Source organism: Lontra canadensis, unplaced genomic scaffold (genome assembly GCF_010015895.1).
Source record: "Lontra canadensis isolate GAN:19392208 unplaced genomic scaffold, GSC_riverotter_1.0 scaffold29, whole genome shotgun sequence".
Lineage (NCBI taxonomy): Eukaryota > Metazoa > Chordata > Mammalia > Carnivora > Mustelidae > Lontra > Lontra canadensis.
Genome location: NW_022631023.1, coordinates 2,079,988 through 2,104,110, shown reverse-complemented (window position 1 = coordinate 2,104,110; position 24,123 = coordinate 2,079,988). Strand labels below are relative to the sequence as shown.

Below are 24,123 nucleotides of genomic sequence, written 5' to 3'. Positions count from 1 at the left end.
TGCTGTCCCGCGTCCCGCCTGCGACGAGACACCTGTCTGTGCCCTGGAAAGAGACCCTGTGTGTTGGTGTGGCTTTGTAGAGGGGTCCTGCTCGTGTGCACGCTGCCTGGCTGGTGCTGACCGTCTTGTTCCAAATACTCATGTGTCACGTGTGCCCAGGCGCCCCGAAAGGTTAAACCCTTCCAACCAGCCTGGTGCTGTCTTCACAGGGCCGGGCGGGCGGGACCCCGCGGGGAGGCGGGGCGACTGCGTGTGTGTGCGCCACGCCAGTGTCTGTCTCCGCAGGCCGTCCACAGCAAGCAGTCCGTGTTCTTCGTGTGGGAGCTGCTGTGGGCGCGGGAGCCCCCCCCTTCTCTGCGCTGTCGCTTCTCCGTTGGATTCTCCCCGGCTTCTGAAGGACAGCTCTCGGTCCCCTTAAAGCCCTACACGTACGAATTTCAAGTGGAAAATTTTTTTGTACGTATCGTATTCTTTTCTGGTGGGAGTGTGGGGTGGGCACGTGGAAGGTGGCATTGTACTCCTTTTAATCTACAAAAGTCAGAGAAGAATCTTCCAGTAGAAGGAAGCAACTGCCCAGGAGGTTAGTTGGCCTTTGGAGCCGCTCGGTCGCTGGCTGGCTGTGCCGTAGCCACCCAGTCCTTCTCAAGCGAGGGGCCTGGCCCTCGTGCAGTCTCGCTGGTGGTCATGAGATGAGTGTAAAGAGTGAAGATTCGGGTTCTCGGCTCTCTCTTCTCTTGCTCATGTTTAGAATGTTCTGGAACTATTTCTTAGAGTCCTTTCTTCTTGATCCTAGCTGCTAGGATCACCAAGATGCTTTATTTTTATTTTTACTTATTTTTTAAGATTTTATTTGAGAGCTAGAGGGAGAGCAGATGAGAGCATGAGCGCGGTGAGGGGTGGGGGGGGATGTAGGCTCCACGCCAAGCAGGGAACCCAATGTGGGGCCCGATCCCAGGACCCTGGGACCATGACCTGAGCCGAGGGCAGCCGCGTCACTGACTGAGTGCCCCCAGGTGCCCTAAGGGGGCTTTCTTTTTAAAAGAAATACGGGAAGTATTATCAAAATCTACTGCCTCCACATCCTGATGATTGTCCTATAACCCGCGCGTCACATGCGGGCTGGAGTGGCCTTGAGCTGGGCGGGGAAATGCGCGTGTGTTTCCATATCTTTGGCGAGACTTGGATTTTGTGCCGGGTCAATCAGAACGCAGGTTTGTGGTGTTTCCTTGGCTCTACTCCTGGAACCGTTGGACCACAAGAGGATATGCTCGTGTTCATAGCGCTTGACCCCAGCGGTGTTTTCAGCGCCTCCTTCCAGCTGAGTCGCTGTGTTGACCCTCCTGCTCCGTCTCTCCATCGGCCTTCGGCTTCCACGTCCTCGCCGGCGTGGCCTCTCTCTGTAGCACACGCGCGCACCTTTCCGCATGTGCCCAGCAGCGCCACGTCGAACTCCGCATGCGCCTGAGTCTGCGTGCGAGCCCTCTGGTGTGCTCGCCGCGGTGTTTGGCCACGCGCTTGCGGTCTCTCTGCTCCCTCTCCGGGTCATGAGCACGGGTTCGGATTTCTCTGGAGCTGTCCAAACAGGTCAGCGTTTGAAAACTGGTCATCTCCGAGGGCCGGAAACAGAGACACCACTTTTCTCAGGAAAGCGCTACTGAGTCATGTCACTTACCTGCCGCGCGGCTCAGCCCCTTGCGGTGTCTGCCTCAGGACAGCAGGTCCACCGGCAGGGTGGTGCGACCATCCCCACGGCCCTCTTTTAGAGCATGTCGTCTTTTTGAGAAGGCGCTGCTCTGTTTCCCAAAGGGACGTCCCTTTGCTCCCGCGAGTGACATGCGAGGGCTCCAGCTGCCACAGCCTCACCAGCATTTGTCCCCAACATCCTTCTGGGTAGGAGTGGAGCGGGGGAGGCCACCCATCCCGGGGCAGGCCCAGGTCTTGCTGGTCCCAGGTTAGGGAAGGTGTCGGGCAGGTGTGAGTGGGGGAGGCCGTTGGGTACAGAGGTCACTGTGGACAAAGGAACATTCAGCCAAAGGTAGTTCTGCTGCTGCGCAGTGGCAAGGAAGGACTGATCTCTGCTCGTTGTGGTTCTGGTGTCGTGTCTGTGAGGGCAAGTCCATGTTTTTAGGGACGCCTGCTGAGGCCCAGAGTGGTGAAGCCACAGGCGCTCTGGAATTTGCCTTCAGGGCCCTGGGCAGAGAAGTACACGTTGATCCACAGAGAGAGAGCAAATGGAGCAAAACGGTGGTGATCCTGAGTCTGGGTGATAGGCGTGCAGGGGCGAGGGCCTGTCCTCCCTGCTGTTGTGCGTGCTCTGGAAAGGTCGGCGCGAGAGCAGGAGTGAGATGCACTCGGGGACTTGCCGGGCACGGGTCCCTGCGAGGCGGTTGCTGCGGGGCCCCTCCGTCCCCGTCCCTCGTGTCTGTGGCAGCCCCCCCGGGGCTGGGGGAGCGCCTCTGCCCGCTGTGTGGACACTTGTGCCTGTCTCTCCCTTTCTCGTGCAGACGTTATATAACGTGAGAGCGGAGATCCTGCCCCCCTCGGGCGCGGAGCACTGTCGGACGGGCTTGCTCTGCTCGCTGGAGGTGTCCATCACGCGGCTCTCGGACCTCTTGGAGGTGGACAAGGACGAAGCGCTGATGGAGGCCGACGAGTACTTTTCGACCAAGCTGATGTACGAAGGTGCGTCTGGACTCCTCTCTTCCCCGGCTGCTGGGCTGCCCCGGCGCATGAAGGGTTTGCAGCCCCTTTTCCACAGGGTGCAGTGTTCCTGGTCTGAAGAGAGAATGTTCTAGAATCAGAAAAGCTCACTTGAATGTTTTATTACGTGGCTGGTCCTAGGCTGCTAGGACGTTAGACTTGGCTTCTGGGAGATCCTCAAGCGGTTGTTGGGCCCAGTGTGGAGAACACTGTGGCCCTGGAGCTGGCCTTCCCTCTTTGCCTGTGACTCGGGGTCTTTCCAGTACCGCGGGAGCAGGGTCCCAACTCTGCCACCCCGCAGTCCTTGTGTGGTTGGGTTCGGACCCTGACCTCTTCCCTCCGGGCCTCCTCCTGTCCCCGGCCCCCAATCCCCACCTGAGACTGCCCCCCCCACCGCCCAACCCCCTCCAGACCCACTTCGCCCACCTCTTCCAGGGCCCTGGCTGCTTTGGGAATAGCTCGCGGTCTGGGGGGCTGTCAGGACCGTGTGTGCTCTTAAGAAATGCTTGAGGAGCCAAAAATTTCTTTCTTCAGTTATTTAAAAATCACAGTAAACGCATTCTATAACTTCGTGTTTGAAAAAGAACTGTTTTTCACAACAAAACAAGACCAAAGATAGAAGAATGATGTTAGTTTGCATTCTTCCGGCTCTCGCTAACGTACGGCTTCACAGGAGGGAGCTGGCTTGTCCTCCGAGCTGGCGCCCGGAACCCTGGTAGAGGGACGAGAGGACGCTCTAGGGCCGCTTAGATCCACAGCTGGTACAGGGGGTTTAATAGCTGAGGCTGTTGGCTTTTCACCGAAACTGGGCCAGTGGTTCTTTTTTCCAGGCCAGTGACAGCGTGGCCTCGGACATCTGTGAATGAACTTGTCGTGCTCTATTTCCTCCCATGCTCAAATCTGGCTGGTGGTTTGAGAGGCCCCTTTACCCTGATGTCATTTCGTGGCATGCCTTGGCCACGTGGGAAACGTGGCTCCTGAGGGGTGCGGATCGCACACACTGGGTGCCTTTCACTGGGCAGTCTCGCAGGCTGGCACCCGCTTCCGGCCCACGCTGCTGGGACACTGCCGGGCTCACCGTGGCAAAGGCAGGTTTTCCGAGATTCCCGCTCTCGATCGGTTTCAGACGGTATCACCGGCAACTTCTTCGAAGCGACAGGCTCACGGCCTTCATTTTTGAGACGACATCGGCCCAGTACCCCAGACGGAAGAGCACGGCTGGGGGCAGTCCCTGGGAGCTCGGGGGCTGGGGTCCCTCTCACGGGGTGCAGCTTCTCGAGAGTCTGTAATCATTCAGACTTACAGTTGAAAAGATCTTTCCTTAAGGATTGGATTTAATAAAATTAATTTCAACGACTTCACAAAGGACGTCCTTAAGTAAAACTGGCGATTTCTATCCTTAGGTGCATGGTGGTGAGGAAGCCACTGGCGCACCTCTCCGTGCACGGGGGGCCTCGGTTCACGCTCGGGCCCCCAGTCCTGGGCGCTGGGGCATGTGGCAGCCTGGGGAGAAGGGTGGCAGTGGGACCTCCAGGTGCCCCGGGACCACCCTCTGAGAACTGCTCCGGTCTCCCTCCCGGATGCCGCTTGTCCCCAGCAGATCTCCCGTCCCATCCCCCTCTGTGGGAAGCCAGCCTTCTGCGACCCCTTCTTTGCTCCTCAGGGAGCTTCTGGTCCGTGGAGCTCCTAGGCCCCGCCCAGTGTCCCCTTGACAGAGCTGCCGTCCCCTCTTGGCAAGGCCCTCAGCGTGTCGAGGACAAGCTCTCGGCCTGCCAACTTCTGAGTGATGAGAGCGTTACACATTCCGGTTACACTGAACGACGTTGCGGCTGTTTTAATCACTGCTGCTAATGCCTGCCGTGTGTTAACAATGTCTGCTGTGCTGGGAGAAGGCCTTTCCGTAAGCTCTTTCTGTGCCATCGAGAGGCTCGTCTGAGCGGCAGAGTTGGGGTGGGGATCCCTGGTCTGATGCCACCACTTCCTAGACGGACCGTTACCCTGTCCCGTCCCTGTTCCAGATTCCACAGCCAGAGCCCCCCTACTCTGGAAGCCTGACATACAAAGTTTTTGAGTAAAACCGAATCCCTGTTCATTTATGAACTCGAAAAGAAGGTGATTTTCCCTGTGGCTCTCGCATGTATCTTGTCGCGGAGCCACGCTTCCCTGTTGAGGTGCGGTCAGAGGACAGGAAGGTCTAGAATGTGTCCGGTTTGCATTGACGCTGTGGAGTGGGGGCTGTGCATGGCCCTTGCTGGGGCCCGACCAGTGCTCTCCCTCTGTTTCAGTGGTCGACAACAGTAGCAACTGGGCGGTCTGCGGGAAGAGCTCCGGTGTCATCTCCATGCCCGTGGCCGCCCAGGCCACGCACCGCGTCCACATGGAGGTGATGCCCCTCTTCGCGGGCTACCTCCCCCTCCCCGACGTCAAGCTGTTTAAATACCTCCCCCACCACTCGGCGCACTCCTCACAACTGGACGCTGGTAAGGACGCTTGAAGGGGAAAGGTGCAGCTGCTGTTGGAGGGAGGGAGAGCTCCGTGCGGGCACTGGGATGCTCACCTCGCAGGCACTGGGCTTGCTCATGGGCAGCAGCCGGCGGGGGGGGGGGGGCGGCGGCAGGGGGAGTGGGCGCAGGTTGTGGGCATCTGCTCAGAAGCCGCCGCGGGTCCTCAGACGGTCGTGGGCTTGCTAATCTTAGAGGGGCCGCCTGGCTTGCTCATGCGCTGAAGGCTGCTGGGGTGGCTTGCTGCTCCCTGGGGTGGTTGGGGCCGGGTCGCCGGCTGGGGTGTCACCCGTGGTGCGTTTTGCAGATAGCTGGATAGAGAGTGACAGCCTGTCGCTGGACAAGCACCTGGACGACCAGCCGGACAGCGGCAGTGTCAGGAGTCGGGGCAGCGCGCACCTGGCCTCCAGCGGCGAGCACAAAGGCCTGCCCATGCCCCGGCTCCAGGCGCTGCCGCAGGGCCAGGTCTTCAACTCGAGCTCGGGCACGCAGGTCCTGGTCATCCCCAGCAAAGACGACCACGTCCTCGAAGTCAGCGTCACATGACCGTGCCTCGGGTCCGCACACGCCCCCGCCGGGTGTGGGCGCACGGGAAGGGATCCTGGCTCCATTGCTCTCTCCATTGTGACATTCTAGCGCTACCCGGACTCGCGGTGCTTCTGCCTGGCCACGGAAGCATCGGAGGATTTTCGGCGTGCGGCCGGTCGGCTGAGTTCCAGCGTCATTTTGTGTTGTCCATGCTGTAAGAGGACTCATTGCTCTCTCCTGTCCCCATCCCTGGGTCCCTGTGTTGGCGTCCTGTGGTGTCTGCCCAGAGCCCCGCCCCTCCCTGCGCCCTCACCTGGCCGCCTCTCCGTCTCCTGGTTCCTCATGGAGTCCGTGTGCCTTCCAGGGAGACACACGGCAGGCCCTGCCGTCTTAGTCGTCACACGTGTGTGCCTTCCTGGTCACACGGCTGCCCTGTGGATTCCAGCCCGGGTGGATTTGTGAGTCTCCTGGGGGGTGAAACACCATCTTTTACCCGAGATACGTAGTGATTTTCTAGAATTACACCCTGTTAGGGCAGGTCAGTGAGGCCGAGGGCTGGGTGGGGAGGGAACGGAAGGACCCCCCTTCTGTGCCTTGGGGTGGCCCCCTGGGTGGACCTGGAGCCTCCATTAGCTGGAGCCATCTTAAAGGTACTCGGGGAAGACGAGACCAGGGCCTAAGGGACACCTTGGCATTGAACTACTTTAGGAACAAGCGTTTCTGGAACCCCTGTTCCCCAGGATGTTGACTGAATGTCAATATGCACTTGAAATTAAATATGTATTTATTTTAATTACCATTATATATGTGGGGGGTGGTATGTTGTTTTCTTCTCACCTTTAAAGTGTTGACATGTCATCGTCACTGTATAATCAGTTTGTTTCTTCTGCACCTTAAGTCCTAGACATTAAGAGGCTCCATTTCAGGGGGACTGGGGGGGCGGCCCTCTCAGTGTGCTTCTAGTTTGGTTGTGGGAAGGACGAAAAGTCTTGGAATATTCTCTGCCGGTCCACTAAGATCGCAGTCACGCCATACCAATGGGTTAATTTGCTTTTGGTTGTAAATTTAATTGTACATATGGTTGATTTATTATTTTTAAAAGTACAGACTAACGGATGTAATGTTTATGTATAAGTTGCACCAAAAATCAAGGAGAAAATAAATGTGTGTTTGTTTTTACTGGTGTGAGAGTCACAGCTTGTAAATAAGTGTTGGGTGTATGGAACCCTTTCCAGCTCTCCAGAGCAATGTATTTTTGTACATAAGAAATAGAGAACTCTTACTTCCCTGGGAAAGCGTGCTTGGAATCGAGCGGAGCAGACGGATCGAGTGAGTGTAGTCAGGTCCGACAGAGGTCGGGGCAGCCTCAAGCATGTGAGCCCCAGAGGAAAGGGACCTTCGCAGCCACCGGTGCCACCGGTCCTGCCGGTCGCCTGCGGGAGAGGCCAGTGTGGTGGCGCGGCGGGGAGCGGGGGCCACGGGGCGGCTCGGGGTACACAGAGCGGCTGTGTGCACCCTTCTGTGTTCTGTCTTTCCACTCCCTCAACAAATGAGGTGGTGTGAGTCCCCGCACCCCGCCCCATGTCTTTTTCATTTACAGAAATTGGAAACGTGTAAAGAAGACGAATATTGGTGTGTTTAATTAAACCGTTCAGAAAACTATCTTCCTTAGGTGCACTTTAAAACTAATCGACTTGGTCAACTAGTTAGGCAAATTAGAACTTCAGAATCTAATGATAGATAGGTTAGGGTTTCTCAAATAAACCTGTTTTGTTGTAAACATTGACGATGGCCTCCAGACCGGCCAAGCCCTTTGAGTGAGGAGAACTTTGAGATTTGATTCTGGCAGAAAAGGCTCACACTGAGTATCATGTGGCTTTCCCTCTCCCCCTGGGGGGGGCGTGATTCGATGGTTACCTTGTTTCTGTTTGATTTTTTTGTGTCTGGGTTCTAACCCCAGACGAAATCCTCTCTAGTTGCATAACATACTCGGGGGAAAATGGAGAAATCCTAACTGTTCTTGGTGTTTTTTTTACTGTTTTCAATTGGTATAAATTCAAATTTATGGCTGGTTTGCCCCCCCCCCCCAATTACCCATAAGATTTTTTGGGTGAGTGCCTCTATTTTTGTTCGGTTTTGTTCTACAGAAATGAAACATGTTGCCTAAAACTTCATCTTTTTTTTTTTTTTTTAAAGCAGTAATTGGGTTTCTGCTATGTCTCAAAATAAGGCTTATGTGTTTGAGACGAGCTGGTTTTGTTAATAAAGATGTAGCAGCTGTTAAATAATTGTGAAGCCGGATATCAAATGAGCATCTAAAAGGCAGAAGATGCAGCCATTTTACACATACTGTGCAACATGAAATACTAGCAAGTGGAAAGGGATATAAGTTATAATTTTGGTGAATTTCATGGGGTTTCCTGTGATTGGAAAAATTATAACTTCTGGTTCTAATGTGGAAATTGTATTTAATCTGAAAATGACTTTCACCTCCAGTCCATTGTCAGTGCAGCAGGTCGTGGGTTGGATTCTATGCTAGTAGGTCTCGGTTGATGTTTGTGGTCAGCAGAGACAACACACACAGGCTTCTGATCGGTTTTTCTTGAGTGATTAAAATAAGATTGAGTTACAGAATCAAATTAAAGAAACACTCCAGATGTGTCCATAAAAATAAGAAGTTATACTACTTTTTAAAGACTGAACTATGCTGATCTGAATGTTTCGCTGTCCGCTGTGATCTTTAAAATAAACCCATGATTTTGGAATTCATTTGCGTTTTCATGAACGCGCCCCTCTCGGTTTATTCATCGCATGCGCCCGGCTGTCAGACCCGAAAGGCTGGGATTCCGAGACTGGAGCAGGTGGCCAGCTGGTGACTTTGACGCTGCAGGTATTAAACCAACTCCGTTTTCATGGTTACTGGGAGAGTCATTTTTCACATTATTCTGTAATATACCGTTAGGCTAAAACCACTGTATTAAGACTGTTTAAAATGTAAGCACTGTCATTCTGGAAATACACATTTTAAGAAGAAACTTTGCTGTCTGAACGTCATTCTTTGGCTGAGGCGCACGGAGGTCGCGTGCGCGGACTTGAAGGACGTCCCCGTCTTCTCCCCCGACCCTTGCTGCGGACTCCGGCTCCGACCGCCCGCTTCGCGGGGCCACGGGGGTTTTCGTCGTGATTCGTCACCCCGCAGCCCGCAGGACCGAAGACGTGCGAGCCTCCGGGCTCGGGGCACCCCTAGACGGAGCCGCGGGCCGCACGCCTGGGAAGGGAGCTGCCGCCGCGGCGCTCGCGTATTGCCCGTGCGCGTCTCCGGCTCCCCGCGCGGCTCCCTGTTCGGGCCCCGTCCCCCCGTTCGTCCTGCGGAGCCGTTAAGTGAAGGTGGAGTCGGGGCGCCTCGTCTACTCCGGGCCTCAACCTTCTGAGCGGCGCGGGGGCGAGGCCACCCGGCTGGACCCGAGCTCCAGCCTCGCGGCGGGTCAGGCCGGTGTGCCGCGGGAGGGGTCGGCTAGGCCGCGGGGCGCGGCGGGGGCGGGGCACGAGGCCCGGGGTCCGCCTCGGGGCGTGGCGGGGGCGTGGCCCGCGGGACGGAGCTCAGCCTCGAAGCGCGGCGGGGGCGGGGCACGAGGTCTGGGCTCCGCTCCGGGGCGTGGCGGGGGCGGGGTCCGCGGGCAGGGCTCCGCCCCGGGAGGAGGCGTGGGCGCGGCTTGAAGGCTGAGCTCCTCTTCGGGGGACACCGCCCCTCCGGGCCTCCTGAGGGCGCTGTGGTGCCGCGCGGCCAGGCCCGGAAGTGCCTGCTTGGGGCTGGCGGGCGGGGCGCGGCGGGGCGCGGCGGCTGCGCGGCGGCTGCGCGGCGGCACACGTGCGGCGGCCGCGATGAAGTTCGCGTACCGGGTGAGCGCGGGCGCAGCCGGAGGGTTCGCGGCGCTGGGTCCGGGGAGCGGAGGCGGGTCGGGAGAACGGGGCCTGGGCGCGCGCGGGCCGGAGCGCACTGTCAGCCTGTAGCCCGCGCGGCCGGCCTCGGGGCGGTGCGCGGCGGCCCCCGGACGGGACGGACAGGCGGCGGGAGAGCGCGAGCCCCGGCGCGGAGAGCGGCGGCGGCCTGGCTCCCGGCGGCTCGCGGGGCCCCTGCCCTCCTCTTCCTCGCGGGCGGGGCCGCTCTACGCGCTCTCGTGCCAGCCCCGTGGGTCCGCTCCTCGCCGGGCTCCGCACACCTCCGGGGCCCCGGCCTGGCCCGGACGCCGCCGGCAGGGCTGCTCCCGGTGCGCTCCCGCGCGCGGCTCCTGCTGTCCGGGGTCCCACCCGACCCGCCTGCGGATCAGGTCCGCCCGTCGCGCTGCCCTGCAGGCCGTGCTCGCGCTCTGTGCTGAGCTCTTCGCGGCCCTGCCTGGCCGGTGGAGACTGGGAGGGCCTGCAGGGCGCAGACCCGGGGCGCAGCGCCGTCTCCAGGGCGCCCTTCAGTCTGATGAGTTCCCGGACTGGACTCCGGAGGGTTGCTTTGTTGGGGTGGCCTTGAGCCAGGGTGCTGGGGGGTTGCCGTCCATTGCTCAGCTCTTCTCTCCCTGCAGGGTGGGTCCCCTTCGTGTGTGGAGACCCCCTCCCCAGACGCTCACAGTGGCCCTCACCCTCTTTGGCAGGGGCTTGGAGCCCCCGGGGCCGGGACTCCCTTCCCCTTCCTGCGTCCCTCCTGGCCGGGCTGCATAGGTGGTCAGGAAGCGTGCCAGGAGGACGCAGGAATGGCCAGGGACCTGGGGGAGCGGGGGAGCTCTGCACCGCCCTGGACCAGAGGCCTCCCTTAGCCTTTCCTGCAGTTTGGAGCTTTCTTTGTACTAAGATGGCCTACTTGCTTTTCAGTTTTCAAATTTGCTGGGGACAGTGTATCGGTGTGGAAACTTGAATTTTACGTGTGATGGAAATTCACTGATCAGCCCTGTGGGAAACAGAGTCACTGTGTTCGACCTTAAAAAGTACGTGTTGAAATGACTCGAACAGCAGGACGGTTGCGCGCGCAGCAGACACTGACCGTCTCCCTCCGCCTCCCCTTCCTAGTGCACCCCCTCCCCCGCGCCCCAGGGCAGCCGGGAGGTTCTGCAGGTGCGCATAGTGTCAGCGCCTCACTCGTGGGACTGCTTTGCTCTAGTCCCTCTAGGCCCTCGCCTAAGCCCTGGGGTCTCAGTCATCGTGCTGGGTGCTGGCTCGGGAGGCCACCCTGGACCCTCTGCTGGGCCAGCGCCAAGCTCACCGCAGCCCAGTTTTACTTGCCAGGTTCACTTTCCTTCTCCTGAACCGGCACGTGGCTCTGTTCCTTTCTCCTCAAGGGGAAGGACTCCTGAACGGTTGTCACCCCTTCCCAGAGTCACGTGGCCAGGGTGAGACCCTCCTGTTGCCCGGGGGTGCCTGGAGTTGTGTCTGGCTTTGCAGGCTCCGCCTCCCGGTCTGTGCAGTGGGACGATGGTCCCTATCCTCTCTGGGACTCATTTCCTGGCGCCCCCAAGAGCAGTGCCCGGGCGGGGCACCCTGGGCCAGCAGGCAAGATGGTCACAGCTGACGGGGCTGGAGTGAGGACCGCACGCTTGGTGGAAACCAGAGAGCAGAAGAGTGGGGCGCAGAGTTAGTCCAAGCCAACGGCTGCTGCCTTCTTGCTTCTCGTGTTACTTACTTTCCCATCCTGTGATGACAGCCTCACGCGGCTGTGCAGGCCCTGGGGTTAACTCCTTCTGGGGAACATTTAGCGCATTTCCAGTTTGGGGACTTGATAGCCTTCGCGGAGTACTCCTGGGATGCACTTCTAAGGACAGAGTCCCCCCCCCCCCAGTTTACTTTTTTGTGTGAGAGGGGGCGTGCGTGCCTGCCTGTGTGCCTGTGCATGTGGAGGGGCAGAGGAGAGAGGACCTCGAGCAGACTCCCCACTGACCGCAGAGGCTGTCGTGGGGCTCCATCCCGTGACCTGAGATCACCGCGAGCCAAAATCAAAAGTCAGACGCTCAACTGACTGAACCACCGGGTTCCCCAAACCAAAGCCCGTTTTTAAGGTTTTGAATATGTTTTGCCAAGTTTTCTGCAGGGACCTGGTCTTATTTCCTCTTTTCCAGAAGGGAGCTGGGGACCAGCCGTGAGCTCTGGCCCCGGAGCCGGCCAGGGACAGGAGGGGGGTAAGGGGTGGGTGGTCTGAGGCCGCCCTCTCCTTGTCTCATGATTGAGACCAGCGACACCGCTGCGGTTTTTGTCTCTCAGCAACAAATCCAACACTCTGCCCTTGGCTACGCGGTACAACGTCAAGTGCGTAGGGCTGTCCCCAGACGGCCGCCTGGCCATCATCGTCGATGAAGGTGAGCGCCCTCGGCAGGGAGGCGGCAGCGTAGGCAGCTGGGGGGCAGGCAAGGCAGGTGGCAGGGTGACTCGAGGCCAGCACCAATGCCACCGGGGTCTCAGCCCCTCCAGTCCTCTCCCCCAGTCGCTTTCTTGCCTGAGACTGTCTTGGGCTTTGGGGTGAGGGCGTGGCGGGGGGACGTGGACATTCCCGGGTGTCATCCTAGGCTGGGCCACGCCTGCGTGACTCTACACCTGCCACTGTTCCTCCCGCAGGGGGGGATGCGCTGCTGGTCAGCCTGGTGTGCAGGTCCGTGCTGCACCACTTCCACTTCAAGGGCTCGGTGCACAGCGTGTCCTTCTCTCCGGATGGCAGGTAGGGGCCCGGGGCTCGGGGCAGGGCGCGCGCCAAGTCCAGACCCCATGGCGGGTGCAGCCGGGCTCGGGCGCTCCTCTGACTAGAGGCATCAGCGTGGGAGCCCGTGCCCAGGCCTCCTCTTGGCCGCCCTCTAGGCTCCCGTCGGGCCACGTGGCCACAGGCCCTGCTCTCCGTCCTCCGCAGCTGGTGCTCCTGTCTGGAGCGGCTGGTTCTAAAGCTGCACCACTGGAACCGCTTCAGAACAGTCGTGGGCCTCGGACGCTCTTGCAGTCTCCAGACAGAGCCACAGAGGAGTCCTTGGTTCTGAGTAGCTCTCACCCCCAGTTTGAGGTCCACAGGGAGCAGAGTGTGTGCGGATAGGGTCCTGGCTGGACCCAGCCCTGCTCCGGGTTCAGGGCTCGATCCTGGGGTGCTCATGCCCAGACTGACCTGGATGGGCCATGGAGGGGGCGGCTCTGGGTTTCAGCCTTGAGCCCCCAACCCATGTCCAGCCTCAGAAATCCCTTAGAAGGCAGCGGCCACTCCTCTGCCTGTCGCACGGAGCCCGTGTTGTCTTTCCAGCTCCCCCGGGGCTGGTCCAAGTGTGGCCCGGTCTTGGCGGCTGTCCCCCAGGCTGGTGAGAGCTCCGGGGGTGCCTGTGCTCCGGGACAGCGGAGTGGCAGGGCTCAGGGTCCCCGTGAGAGAAGACGGGGTTTGGGGGCCGTGGAGAGCCGGGCCCCCACATTCGCCTCTCGTAGGAAACTGCTCCGGGCAGGGGTGCTGTCCTCGGGCTCTGCACTGGGCTCTGGACTTGGGGGTGTTGGACCCTGACGGCCCGTTTGCCACAGGAAGTTCGTTGTCACGAAAGGCAACGTCGCTCAGATGTACCACGCCCCTGGGAGGAAGCGGGAATTCAATGCCTTCGTCCTGGACAAAACTTACTTTGGGCCCTACGACGAGACCACGTGCATCGATTGGACAGATGACTCCAGGTGAGACCCGGGGGCGGGGCCTCGTGTTGGATGGGGAGCCCTGGTGACTCCTGTCACATCCCGGAGTTCCACCTGGAAATGGTCTCTCTTGAGCGTTGCTGGGGCTGGAGGCCGGTGGGCTCCTGGCTGTGAGCGGGGCCGGCACAGGCCTGGCGTCTGTCTCTGGAAACCAGAGCGCAGCTTCGGGTCCTTGACAATGGCACCAGAATCCATTGTGCTGCATGTCAGAGCAGCCGTGTCCGTGGGAGGGTTGGGGGGCTTCTCCCGGCAGGGGCGCCGGCCCCGTCTTCTCACGGCTGCTCTCCTGCCGTCCCAGAGGGCTGCTGGCTCGGGGTCTGCACAGGGACAGATGGGGGCTGGTGGCTGGTGCCAGTCTGGGGTCGGGCACCATGGGGGGCAGAGCAGGGGGACAGTGCAACCCTTGTGCTCCTGGCAGACAGGTCTTCGGGGCCGGAGCGGGGCCCCCTGCCGCCTAACCCGCCGCCCTGCGCCCTGCTGCTTCGGCGAGGCACCGCCGGGAACTGGCGCTTGAGCCAGGAGCGGGGCCCCCTCAGATGGAGGGGGAGTCAGGGAGGCGTGAGGAGTGGGGCTCCCCACGTGGCCGCCGATGGGCTTGGCGGTCACTTCTCAGAGCCCCCCCTGCGCTGCCACCCCGTGAGGGACAGCTCTGTGAGGAGGGACGGTGATTCAACCCTGAGGAACGTGGGGGCACCTCCGACGCTGGGGGAGATCCAGGCCGGGCAGACCCGGGCTGGTCACCCTGGGCGGCTCCCCCGTGCTGGCTGGCGCTCCACCGGGAGCCCTGAGGACAAGCCCGGTCTCCTCTGTCCAGGTGCTTTGCCGTCGGGAGCAAGGACATGTCCACGTGGGTGTTTGGAGCCGAGCGCTGGGACAACCTCATCTACTACGCGCTGGGGGGACACAAGGACGCGATCGTGGCCTGCTTCTTTGAGTCCAACAGTCTGGACGTGCGTCCCCAGGGGGCCCAGCGGCATCCCAGATGGCAGCCACGCACCAGCCTCACCCCCTAGATGCAGGCACCCTCCCGGGTCACTTGGGGCTGTTCAGGGAGCAGCGGCACCTGTTGGCTGTCCCTTGCGGTCATCTCTTCCAGCGCTTGGGGGCGGGCTGTACAGGCCAGGGGAAGCCGGGACCGCGAGCCTGCCCCGTGGCTGGTGGGCACCGGCGTCAGGACGATCCCACCCATTTCCTTCTACAGCTCTACACCCTCAGCCAGGACGGCGCCCTGTGTGTGTGGCAGTGTGACACCCCCCCCGAGGGCCTGCGGCTGAAAGCGCCCACGGGCTGGAGGGCAGAGCTGCTGCAGGGCGCGGAGGAGGAGGACGACGAGGAGGGGGAGGAGGAGAGCACCATCCGGGGAAAGGTGGCGCCGGCGGCCGAGGAGCAGCAGGGGAAAGTGAAGTACTCGCGGCTGGCCAAGTAGGTGTCCCTGGGGGTGGCGGGGCTCCCGCCCTCAGGGCTGCCATGTGATGCGCCAGCCTGGAGAGCAGGCCGGGCTGGGGGGCTGGCTGGGAGCCGCTTCGTGTCCCAGGGGCAGGGGCAGGGAGGCTCAGCGAGGGTCGAGCCTCGGGGAGCGGGAGCGAGAGGCCAGGGCAGCAGGGCCGCGGGTCCAGGGCCCATGGCCTGGGGATCCCGGGGGCCAGGGCAGGCTGAGGTCAGCGTGGCCGTTTGGCCCCACCCACAGCTCCTCAGAACCCCCGTCTGCTTAGGTACTTTTTCAACAAAGAGGGAGATTTTAACAAGCTGACAGCCGCTGCGTACCACAAGACGACCCACCTCTTGGTCACCGGCTTCGCCTCTGGCGTCTTCCACCTGCACGAGCTCCCCGAGTTTAACCTCATCCACTCCCTGAGGTGAGCGCCCCCTTGGCACCATGGCGGGGGGGGGGTGCAGAGCGCCAGGCGGGCGGTGGCCCGGGGCTGACGGTACTGCCCGCCTGCCCCCTGCCCCCATGGTGTGCTCCTGCTCAGCGTCTCTGACCAGAGGATCGCGTCCATCGCTATCAACGGCTCCGGGGACTGGGTCGCCTTCGGCTGCTCAGGTGCGCTTTGGTGTGGGGTCGCGCGGGGACAAGAGCAGAGCTGCTGCTCTGGGACTGCTGACGTGGTCCCCTTGCCCCCCAGCTGCGGGGCTGCGCCAGCTCCCGGGATAAGCCCCTTCCATGTGCCGGTGCGAGCGAGTGCACTGGGTGGGCCGGGGGCTCTCGTGGGAGGGAGCTGGGCACCCCTCGGAGCTGAGAACTCCCCGTTGCCCGAGCCCCGTTCTTGGTCCGCCGCTGGGCCCGTGGCTGTGGGCCTCTGGGGGTTGGGGGTGCTGGAGCAGGTGCCTGCGGGACGGTGACTCAGGCCATCAGTCTCTGCCGGGCACCCTCTCTCAGGTTAGGGGGCTGGGGACAGCAGCCTCGGTGGGTCAGACGGTCAGGGTGCCGGCTGCCTGGGTCTGCCTGCAGGCCGCGTGTCGGGGACAGTCCCCAGCCCATCCCTGCATGCACTCTGCAGGCCTGGGCCAGCTGCTGGTGTGGGAGTGGCAGAGCGAGTCCTACGTGCTCAAGCAGCAAGGCCACTTCAGCAGCATGGTGGCCCTGGCCTATTCCCCCGACGGGCAGTACCTCGCCACCGGCGGTGATGACGGCAAGGTGGGGCTCGGCCTGGGGTGGGAGGGGCGTGCGGTCTCGTCCTCCTGGCCCCCGGGGAGAGAGAGCCAGGCCCCGACTCTGGGGCTCACCCTGCTGCATCCAGGCTCATGAGAAGGTGTCCCATAGGCTCCCCAGGACTTAGAGGGGACAGCCGGCTGGCTGTTTCTCTGGTAACGGCGTGGCCTCCGGTGTTCATGCAGCTGATCGGCTAGGGGTCAGTCCGTGGGGACAGCCGTGTCACATGGGTGCGAGCTCGTTGTGCCTCTTGGGGTGACACGGGCCCCCGCCAGACCCCAGGCCTCTCATAGGGGCGAGGGGCAGGTGTGTGCACAGCTGTGGAGGGGGGCGTGGTTGAGATGACCCGTGCGTATGCATGTGGCCCTGAGCTGTGCCCAGCCCCGCCCCTCACCCCTCACTCCCCGCCCCCCACCCCGTAGGTCAAGGTGTGGAACACCCTCAGTGGTTTCTGCTTCATCACTTTCACGGAGCACTCGAGCGGGGTCACCGGTGTGACCTTCACGGCCACTGGCTACGTCATTGTGACCTCTTCCATGGACGGGACTGTGCGTGCTTTCGACCTTCACAGGTGACCTGCCCGCTCCATCCTCTCTCTGGCAAGCCTCGAGAGCGCGACTGAGGGCTTGCCGGGAAGCACGTAGTGTAGACAGGCTCAGGATGAGCCCGAACCCTGGGGCCCCAGGGACTTGGGGCATTGGGGCTCTGTGAGCCGTGCCAGCCAGAGGCCTGTCTCCGGGCAGGTACCGGAACTTCCGCACCTTCACGTCCCCGCGGCCCACCCAGTTCTCTTGTGTGGCCGTGGACTGCAGCGGGGAGGTCGTGTCCGCCGGGGCCCAGGACTCCTTCGAGGTCTTCATCTGGTCCATGCAGACAGGCAGGCTCCTGGACGTGAGTGTCCGGTCTGGGGGCGGGGGGTGGGGGACACAGCACGTGGGAGGGTGCCTCTGCGGACCCCACGGGAGGGGCAGTGGCGTCTTCTGGCCGTGGTTCCTCCCCCCTGCACTGAGACCCAGACCGTTGTCAGCCCGCCCATCCTGCAGCCTCGGTGCGCAGGCCTGGTACATGGCGCGGTCCCCGGGGCTGTCTTTTCGTACCTCCTCTCTGGACACTGTAGGTCCTGTCTGGTCACGAGGGCCCCATCAGCGGTCTGTGCTTTAACCCGGTGAAGTCGGTCCTGGCCAGTGCCTCCTGGGACAGGACGGTGCGCCTGTGGGACATGGCAGACAGCTGGAGGACCACAGAGACGCTGGGCCTGACCTCGGATGGTGGGTGCATGGGGGGCACAGGTACAAGGTGTCATCTGGGGAGGGAGGCCTCGTTTTGGAGCCATTATCCATCTGTCCCAGTTGTATGTACGCATAAACCCGGACGCCCAGCTACTGGGGTTGGTGGCCCTGTTCTCTTTCTCCGTGTCAGGCTCCTCTCCCAGAGAGCGAGTCAGGCGCTCCCCCCTGAGCTGCCGTCCCTGAGACACAGCTGCTGTTCTTGACCCCGAGGTGACTGTAGGCGCAGGAGGCTACCCGGAGCCTTGGCATCTGTGTGCATGGGTGAAGCCGTCCTACCCCGTATGCCTCCCGGGTGCTTTGTGGGCCCCTGGGCTCCGCGGCCTCCTCAGTGTCTCTGCTTGCCCACGTGGCTCTGGGACATGCTTGCACGGCCAGCCTGGCTCTCCGAGGGGCCTCCACCCTGAGCCCTGGCCACCCGCTAGTCTGTTTGGGGGCTGTCCTGCGGCTCTGTTGCGGTCTCCTTGTGCCTTCCCCTGCCCAGCCTGGCCTTTTGCTTATACCCTCCCACCAGGCTGGCCTGGGGCTATCCTGGGACAGCCCCACCTGGGGCCTCTTGCCCCAGAGCTGGTTGGGGCCTGGGGCCTCTCCCACAAGGTGGAGCTTTTGTGGGGAGAGCCGGGGGCCCCCACCTGTCACGTGCAGACTTGGGGTGCTGGTGCCCGCCTGGCTTTCCCGGCGTGAGGCCGGCTGAAGGTGGGGAGGGTGCGGCCGCCGGCGGGACCGTGAGCTCTTGCTCTGGCCCTGATGACGCATCTCTCTCCAGCTCTGGCCGTGACCTTTCGCCCTGACGGCGCGGAGCTGGCTGTGGCCACCCTGAACTCCCAGATCACCTTCTGGGACCCTGAGAACGCCGTGCAGACGGGCTCCATCGAGGGCAGGCATGACCTCAGGACGGGCAGAAAGGAGCTGGACAAGGTCACGGCCAAGCACTCGGCCAAGGGGAAGTGAGTGTCTCTGCGAGCAGCTGCGGCGGATCCTGCCGCGAAGTCCAGGGTCTGTGTGGCCTCGGGGCTCTTCCCTCCTGGGGGACACGGGGCCTGTGTCGGGTCTGTGGCTGGTCAGTCTCCACGTCCTCGTGCCCCCTGGGCTGCAGGCTGGGCGGGACTGGCGGCTGTTGAGCGCATCTTTTCTTAGGTTTTTGGGGGTGTGTCTTGGGGTGGAATCGCTGGGGGGTCACGCGGTGTCCAGGCTTTGCTTCTGTGAGGATCTGGAGCGTTTCACAAAGTGGCTGCACCACCTGCGGCGGCCGGTCTCGCCTGCCACCCACCCTGTTCCCGCGGGCTTCTGGACGACTGCCCTCTGGGCCGGGCCGAGGTGCTTTCTGCGTGCGGTTCTGGTTCGTGCTTCCCGGGGCTGCAGGAGGTCGTCCGGGGTGTCCGCTCCCCTGGGTCGGGGAGAGTCTGCGAGGTCCCGATAGGCGACGCTCGGAGGATCCGGGCTTGGACGTCCCGCTTTCCGCCCCGGGCTCTTTCGCTCTCCGCGGTGTCTTTGCGGCACGAGCACGTTCCGGTGCACGACGTCTCGCCGCTTTCTTCTGCTGCTTGGGTTCTTTGGTGTCGCACACGACGCTCTCGTGTCCCGTGAGCAGCCCGGCCGGCGGGGGCCCAGCTTTCCCCCGCATGGGGCTGAGCAGGCAGCCCTGCCAGTGGCCACTGTGCGTGTGGCAGGCAAAGTGGCCTCCTTGTCCCGCCCCAGGAGGGCCCTCCCGAGAGAGGGTCATGTCTCCGCAGTCTCTCCTGGGGGTGGTGCTGCTGCGGAGCCCAGTGGGTGACGGTGTCCTGTGAGGCCCAGGCCAGAGCCTCCTGAGGACGGAGCCCCCCGGGGCTTGGGCTGGGCTGGGGGGTGGGGAGCCGCCCGTCGGGGGTCTCAGCAGTGACGAGGCTCCTGTGCCCTGGGCTTCAGGGCCTTCACCACGCTGTGCTACTCCGCGGACGGCCGGAGCGTGCTGGCGGGTGGGATGTCCAAGTTCGTGTGTATCTACCACGTCAAGGAGCAGATCCTCAGGAAGAAGTTCGAGATCTCCTGCAACCTCTCCCTGGACGCCATGGAGGTGAGGGGGAGTGCTGGCTGCCTCACCCCAGCCCTGCACCCCCCCGCCACGCCCAGGCCCCGTCTCCATGCGCCCAGGCCCCTATTGCTGTCTGAGGCCCGCCCCCTCCTGAGTTGGGGGCAGGGGACGGTCCCTGCAGATGGGCAGGCTGAGCGAGCAGACGCCCCCACGTGTGCCGGCCCCACGGAGGCTGCGGGAGCGCTGGCTGGGGGTGCGTTGGAGGGTCCCGGCCCCACGCGCCCGCGGCAGGCTCAGAGGAGCTTCCGCCTCGCGGGGGTGAAACCGGCTTGTCCGTGCCTTGGAATCTTTGTGCTCCGTGGCTGTTCCCCACGGGGCCACGTCTCCACCAATGTTTGTGGCGCGTGAGTGAAGCAGGGCCTGGGGGCTGGGCTCCTGCCCTCTACCTGATGAGCAAGACCCCTGGGGTTTCATCCTTCCAGGAGTTTCTAAACCGAAGGAAAATGACAGAGTTTGGCAACCTGGCGCTGATCGACCAGGACGCCGGGGTGGAGGATGGAGTCGCGGTGCCCCTGCCGGGCGTGAAGAAAGGTGAGCAGAGGGCCCCCGCGTCCCCCAAGGCCACAGCCGCAGCAAGCTGCCCTGCCCAGCACCCACTCCTCCCAGGAGACAGCGGCTTTGCTTTTCTCTTGGGGCTGCGGTGTTTATGTTAAGGAGCTCTTGTCACACACGAGCAGCCCATGGCCCCCTTGCCTGTCTGGGCCTGTAGCTTTGCTCTCTGGCCGCTGCCCGGCCCTGTGCCTCACACTTACCCCCACGTGGGCCACGAGGAGGGCTCTGTGAGCTCCGGGATTAGGGAGCTGGAGTCAAAGAGGCCCAAGGAGGGCACGCCCCTCACAGGGAAGGGGTGGCACTCAGGCTTTAGTAGACCAGTAGAAAGGGACAGCTCGCAGCTAGAAAGTCAGTGTGTCGGCCATGGCTGTGCAGTTGCCCTGCCATGCCAGCCTCCTCTCTCACCCCAACCTGGTGCTGGCCTCCCCCCCCCCACCACTCCCACCTCTGGTGCTGGCCTCCCTTCTGGCGTTGGCCTGGGCCAGCTCATTCCAGCCCTGGCTCATGCTGCTCCAAGTGCCAGGGAGCCCACACTGCACGTCGGGCTGCAGGGATGCCCCAGCGACTGAGCCTCCATGGTGCAGAGCTGCCCTGTGAAGTCGTGTGAGCTGTGCACTGCGCTAAGCACCGGACGGAATGGGCGTCTGGGGACTGGAGCCACCCTGCCTCCCAGCCTTGGGGTTAGGCCAAGGCCTTTTGCCAAAACAGACAAGCTGTCTGCTGGCCAAGCTGGGTGGATGCTTGGGAGCAGGGGCTCCAAGGGCTCGTCTGTGGAGGCCAGCGGCACCTGTGAAACAGCCGCTGGGGCCCAGGACAGGCCTGCTGCATGTGCAGATGGAGTGGGAAGGCCAGGGGAGAGCAGCGGGGTCCCTGCCTTCATCCTGTGAGTGGTAAGGGAGGTACTGCCCTGTTTTCCAGGTGACATGAGCTCTCGGCACTTCAAGCCTGAAATCAGGGTGACTTCCCTTCGCTTCTCTCCCACTGGTGAGCCCTGAGTGGTGGGTTGTTGGAGCTGGGAAGGGCAGGGATAGTCCCGCTGGGCTTCCGGTGCACACTGGGCTTGTCACCTCTGCTCCCAGGGACAGGGCTGGTCGCTGCTCTGGCTGGCCCTGGGCCCTGCTGTTCTCCAGAGGACAGTGAAGAGGGTGGCCGTGGACCCACTGGGCATTGAAATGGGGAGGCGGGCACCCATCCTGAGCTCCACTCTCGTGTGGCAGTCATCTGAGGGGCCGCGGGGGAGGCTCTGTGTCCACAGGGCCTGGGACCATCAGGTAAACGTGGTTCCATGGAGCAGGCAGGACACAGATGCTTGCAGTGGGCTAGGGTGGGGCGATAGGCAACACTCCCCAGCAGGGCGCAGAGCTGTGTGTGGCCATGTACCACCGTGCGGGCCCGGCTGCAGACCATGGCCCAGGGACAGCACTGGGAGCCCCTCGCTCGGGGGCCTGCAGTTTTCTGACCCGCGGCGCTGCTTGTCCGGGCATCTTCTCTGGGCTCCACGGTGCCGCTACAGTGTCTCAGCGGAGGCTATGTGGCCCACAGACACAGGTGTGCGCCCCTGCGGGGAGCTGACCGGGCCTGGTGCACACGAGTGTGTCTGCTCCCGTGAGCACACGCTAGTGGGGGGGGGGAGCCTGTGTCGGCGACCCTGGCGCCACCCCCCCATTCCCCCCGGAGGAGCCAGTGGCTGGGGCAGGAGTGGGAGGAAGGCATCCCTATGCGCCTTTCTTGCTGTTGGCGTTTGGGACCACGGGGGCGTACCCAGTACCCGTTCTTTAAAAAAGTGGGGGAAAGTGAAAATCGGTGTTCGGGAAGGCTCTCGACGGCTTCATTACCCAGGGCGCTGCTGGGCAGCCACCACCACCGAGGGACTCCTCGTCTACTCCCTGGACACGCAGATGCTGTTTGACCCGTTCGAGCTGGACACCGGTGTCACCCCCGCGCGCATCCGGGCGGCCCTGCGCCAGCAGGACTACACCAGGGCCATCCTCATGGCCTTCCGGCTCAACGAGAGGAAGCTGCTGCAGGAGGCGCTGGAGTCGGTGCCCTGGGACGAGGGTGAGCACTGGGGTGGGCCCCCAGGGGCCGGGAGCACCCCATGTCCGGGCTCGGGGCTCTGCAGAGCCGTCCTCCCCTTTCCTCCCGATGGGAGCCATCCCTGCCAAGCCCAGTTTTCTCCTGCTCCTGCAGTCGAAGTGGTCAGCTCCTCGCTTCCGGAGTTGTACGTGGAGAGAGTGCTGGAGTTCTTGGCTTCATCCTTCGAAGTGTCTTGCCACCTGGAGTTCTACCTCATATGGACGCAGAAGTTGCTCCTGGTGCACGGGCAGAAGTTGAAGGCCAGGTCAGAAGTGCTTCCCCGGGGTCGGCTGTGGTCCCGTCCGTCGGTTGGGCTCTGTAGGGCGGGAGGCTGCGTGTGCGCCCGCGAGCGGTGCCTCATGGCGGTGGGCTGCAGCCGTGCACTGAGGTGGGTCTCCTGTGCAGGGCGGGGAAGGTGCTGCCAGCCGTTCAGTTCCTCCAGAAGAGTATCCAGCGGCACTTGGACAACGTCTCCAGGCTGTACGTGTTGCCGTGGCGGGGCGGGGGGGATGCGGAGGGGACGGCGGTGCTGGGGGGAGGCCCCATCCCCAGCTGGTTCCACACGGAGGGCTGCCCCACGGTGGGACTCGAGGTCCCAGCTTGGGGCGTGGCCAGGAGTTGAAAAGAGCGCTCAGTTGAAAAGAGAGCGCTCTCCCAGTGAAACCAGTGCCTTCCACCATCAGACCAGTGGAGGAAGGAGTGCCGTGTGGGGTCAGGAGCCTCTGTCCTGTCGCCAGCTGCTTTCTTCCTGGCTCACGCCTCTTCTGCCCCCTGCCCTGAGGTTGAGTGGAGGGGTGAGCACGCAGAGCACCTGGGGTCTCCGGGGCTGCCTTTAGGGCCGGTGGCCAGGGGTCCCCACTCCATCCCCAGTGGCATGTTCCCTGCCCTGGCTGTGTCTGCCCAGCGCCTGCAGGCAGGGGCTTGTTCTGTCCTTGATGGCTTCCTTGGTCCTTTGGAGCCTTGAAGAAGCCCTTCCTCCTGGAGGCTTTTCTTCTGAGAGTCCGGCCGCCCGCTGGGATGCCGTGGGGGCGTGGGGGTCCTGCGTCAGTGCTGCCCTGCTGTTTGTTGGGGCCTCTGTGACTCTGCAGAGCTCCGTCCGAGAGACGGGGCTCCTTGTGACGAGGCGATCCTGTAAACGCATCATTGCTGGGACGCCCACGTGTGGTGGTTTGCGCTGATGTGGGGGCACAGCTTGCTGTTGTGTATTAATCTGGGGGGGCTCCAGTTACGTTGCCAAACTGGATCTTGTTTGAGGTTTCCCACAGGGCAGTGGTTTTCTCAGTTCTTTGCCTTGAGCTCGTCCATACCGGGTGGTTTTCTCCATGGAAACACGGGTTTGATTTTTCTCTTTACTTTGCTCACGTGGGGCATGAACTGAGTCTGGGGGCCCCTCTCTGCTCCCTTGAATGGGTGTGAAGCCAGGCAGCAGCCCCTCCCTTGGGATCTGGTCGTGCTGGGGAGGCTGTCTAGGTCACCTGTGGCCAGTTGCTCTCGGGGTCCCAGGGAAGGTGCTGGGGCACCCAGGGAGCCAGAGTCCCGGCAGGAGAGGAGAGCGGTCACTTTGCCTGACGGGACTCCTGTGCACTTTGAACAGCTGTGACTGGAACCGGTATAACATCCAGTACGCCCTGGCGGTGTCCAAGCAGCGCGGCCTGAAACGCCCCTCAGAGCCGTCGGGGAGCGATGATGAAGCAGACGCGTCTGATGATGACACTCTGCACCTGCTTGGCGTGCGACACGGGGACGGGGACAGGCAGCTGGTGTAGGACTGGCCACACTTGCAGCCCTGCTTGTTTCAGTTAAGACCGCCGACGAGATGGAGCCCCGCGGCCTGGGCCCGGGGAAGCAAGTGAGGGCGGCGGCGCGGAGAAGCCAACAGGAGGAGGACGGCACCTACTTCCTGGGCCAGCACCGGCTTGGCACATGGTCCCGGGAGCTGTGTGCTGTGAGCCAAGGTGAATGTTGCTCGTCTGCTGTTGGAGACGCCTGTCTACAGAGATGAATGGGTCCGTTTTTATAGACTCGAACTTTGACCATTATTTATATTTTTAATATGGTTTTGATGATTTGGAA

The 24,123-nt window shown here is 62.3% G+C and overlaps 2 protein-coding genes across 3 annotated transcripts in view; both read left to right on the top strand.

Annotated features, from left to right (window-relative positions):
• Positions 1-6,028, top strand: part of TRAPPC10 (trafficking protein particle complex 10) — a 76,824-nt gene extending 70,796 nt beyond the window's left edge. Inside the window, exons 20-23 of one of the 2 annotated variants that reach the window (XM_032865210.1) lie at positions 286-456; positions 2,505-2,682; positions 4,986-5,180; positions 5,509-6,028. In XM_032865210.1, coding sequence (XP_032721101.1) covers positions 286-456; positions 2,505-2,682; positions 4,986-5,180; positions 5,509-5,747 — 783 coding nt within the window. In that variant the 3' untranslated portion in view covers positions 5,748-6,028. The remainder of the gene's footprint in view (positions 1-285; positions 457-2,504; positions 2,683-4,985; positions 5,181-5,508) is intronic. The other variant, XM_032865212.1, reaches the window with a different exon arrangement.
• A 3,550-nt stretch (positions 6,029-9,578) lies between these two features.
• On the top strand, positions 9,579-23,816 carry PWP2 (PWP2 small subunit processome component). The gene is made up of 21 exons (XM_032865515.1): positions 9,579-9,629; positions 10,590-10,702; positions 11,970-12,064; positions 12,321-12,420; positions 13,251-13,394; positions 14,227-14,362; positions 14,614-14,834; positions 15,125-15,268; positions 15,386-15,456; positions 15,914-16,050; positions 16,488-16,636; positions 16,809-16,956; positions 17,183-17,333; positions 18,118-18,298; positions 19,257-19,404; positions 19,845-19,953; positions 20,893-20,958; positions 21,814-22,032; positions 22,165-22,315; positions 22,456-22,530; positions 23,645-23,816. The coding sequence occupies exons 1-21, from the start codon at positions 9,612-9,614 to the stop codon at positions 23,814-23,816; spliced, it is 2,748 nt and encodes a 915-aa protein (XP_032721406.1). The 5' UTR covers positions 9,579-9,611.
• The last annotated feature ends 307 nt before the right edge of the window (positions 23,817-24,123 follow it).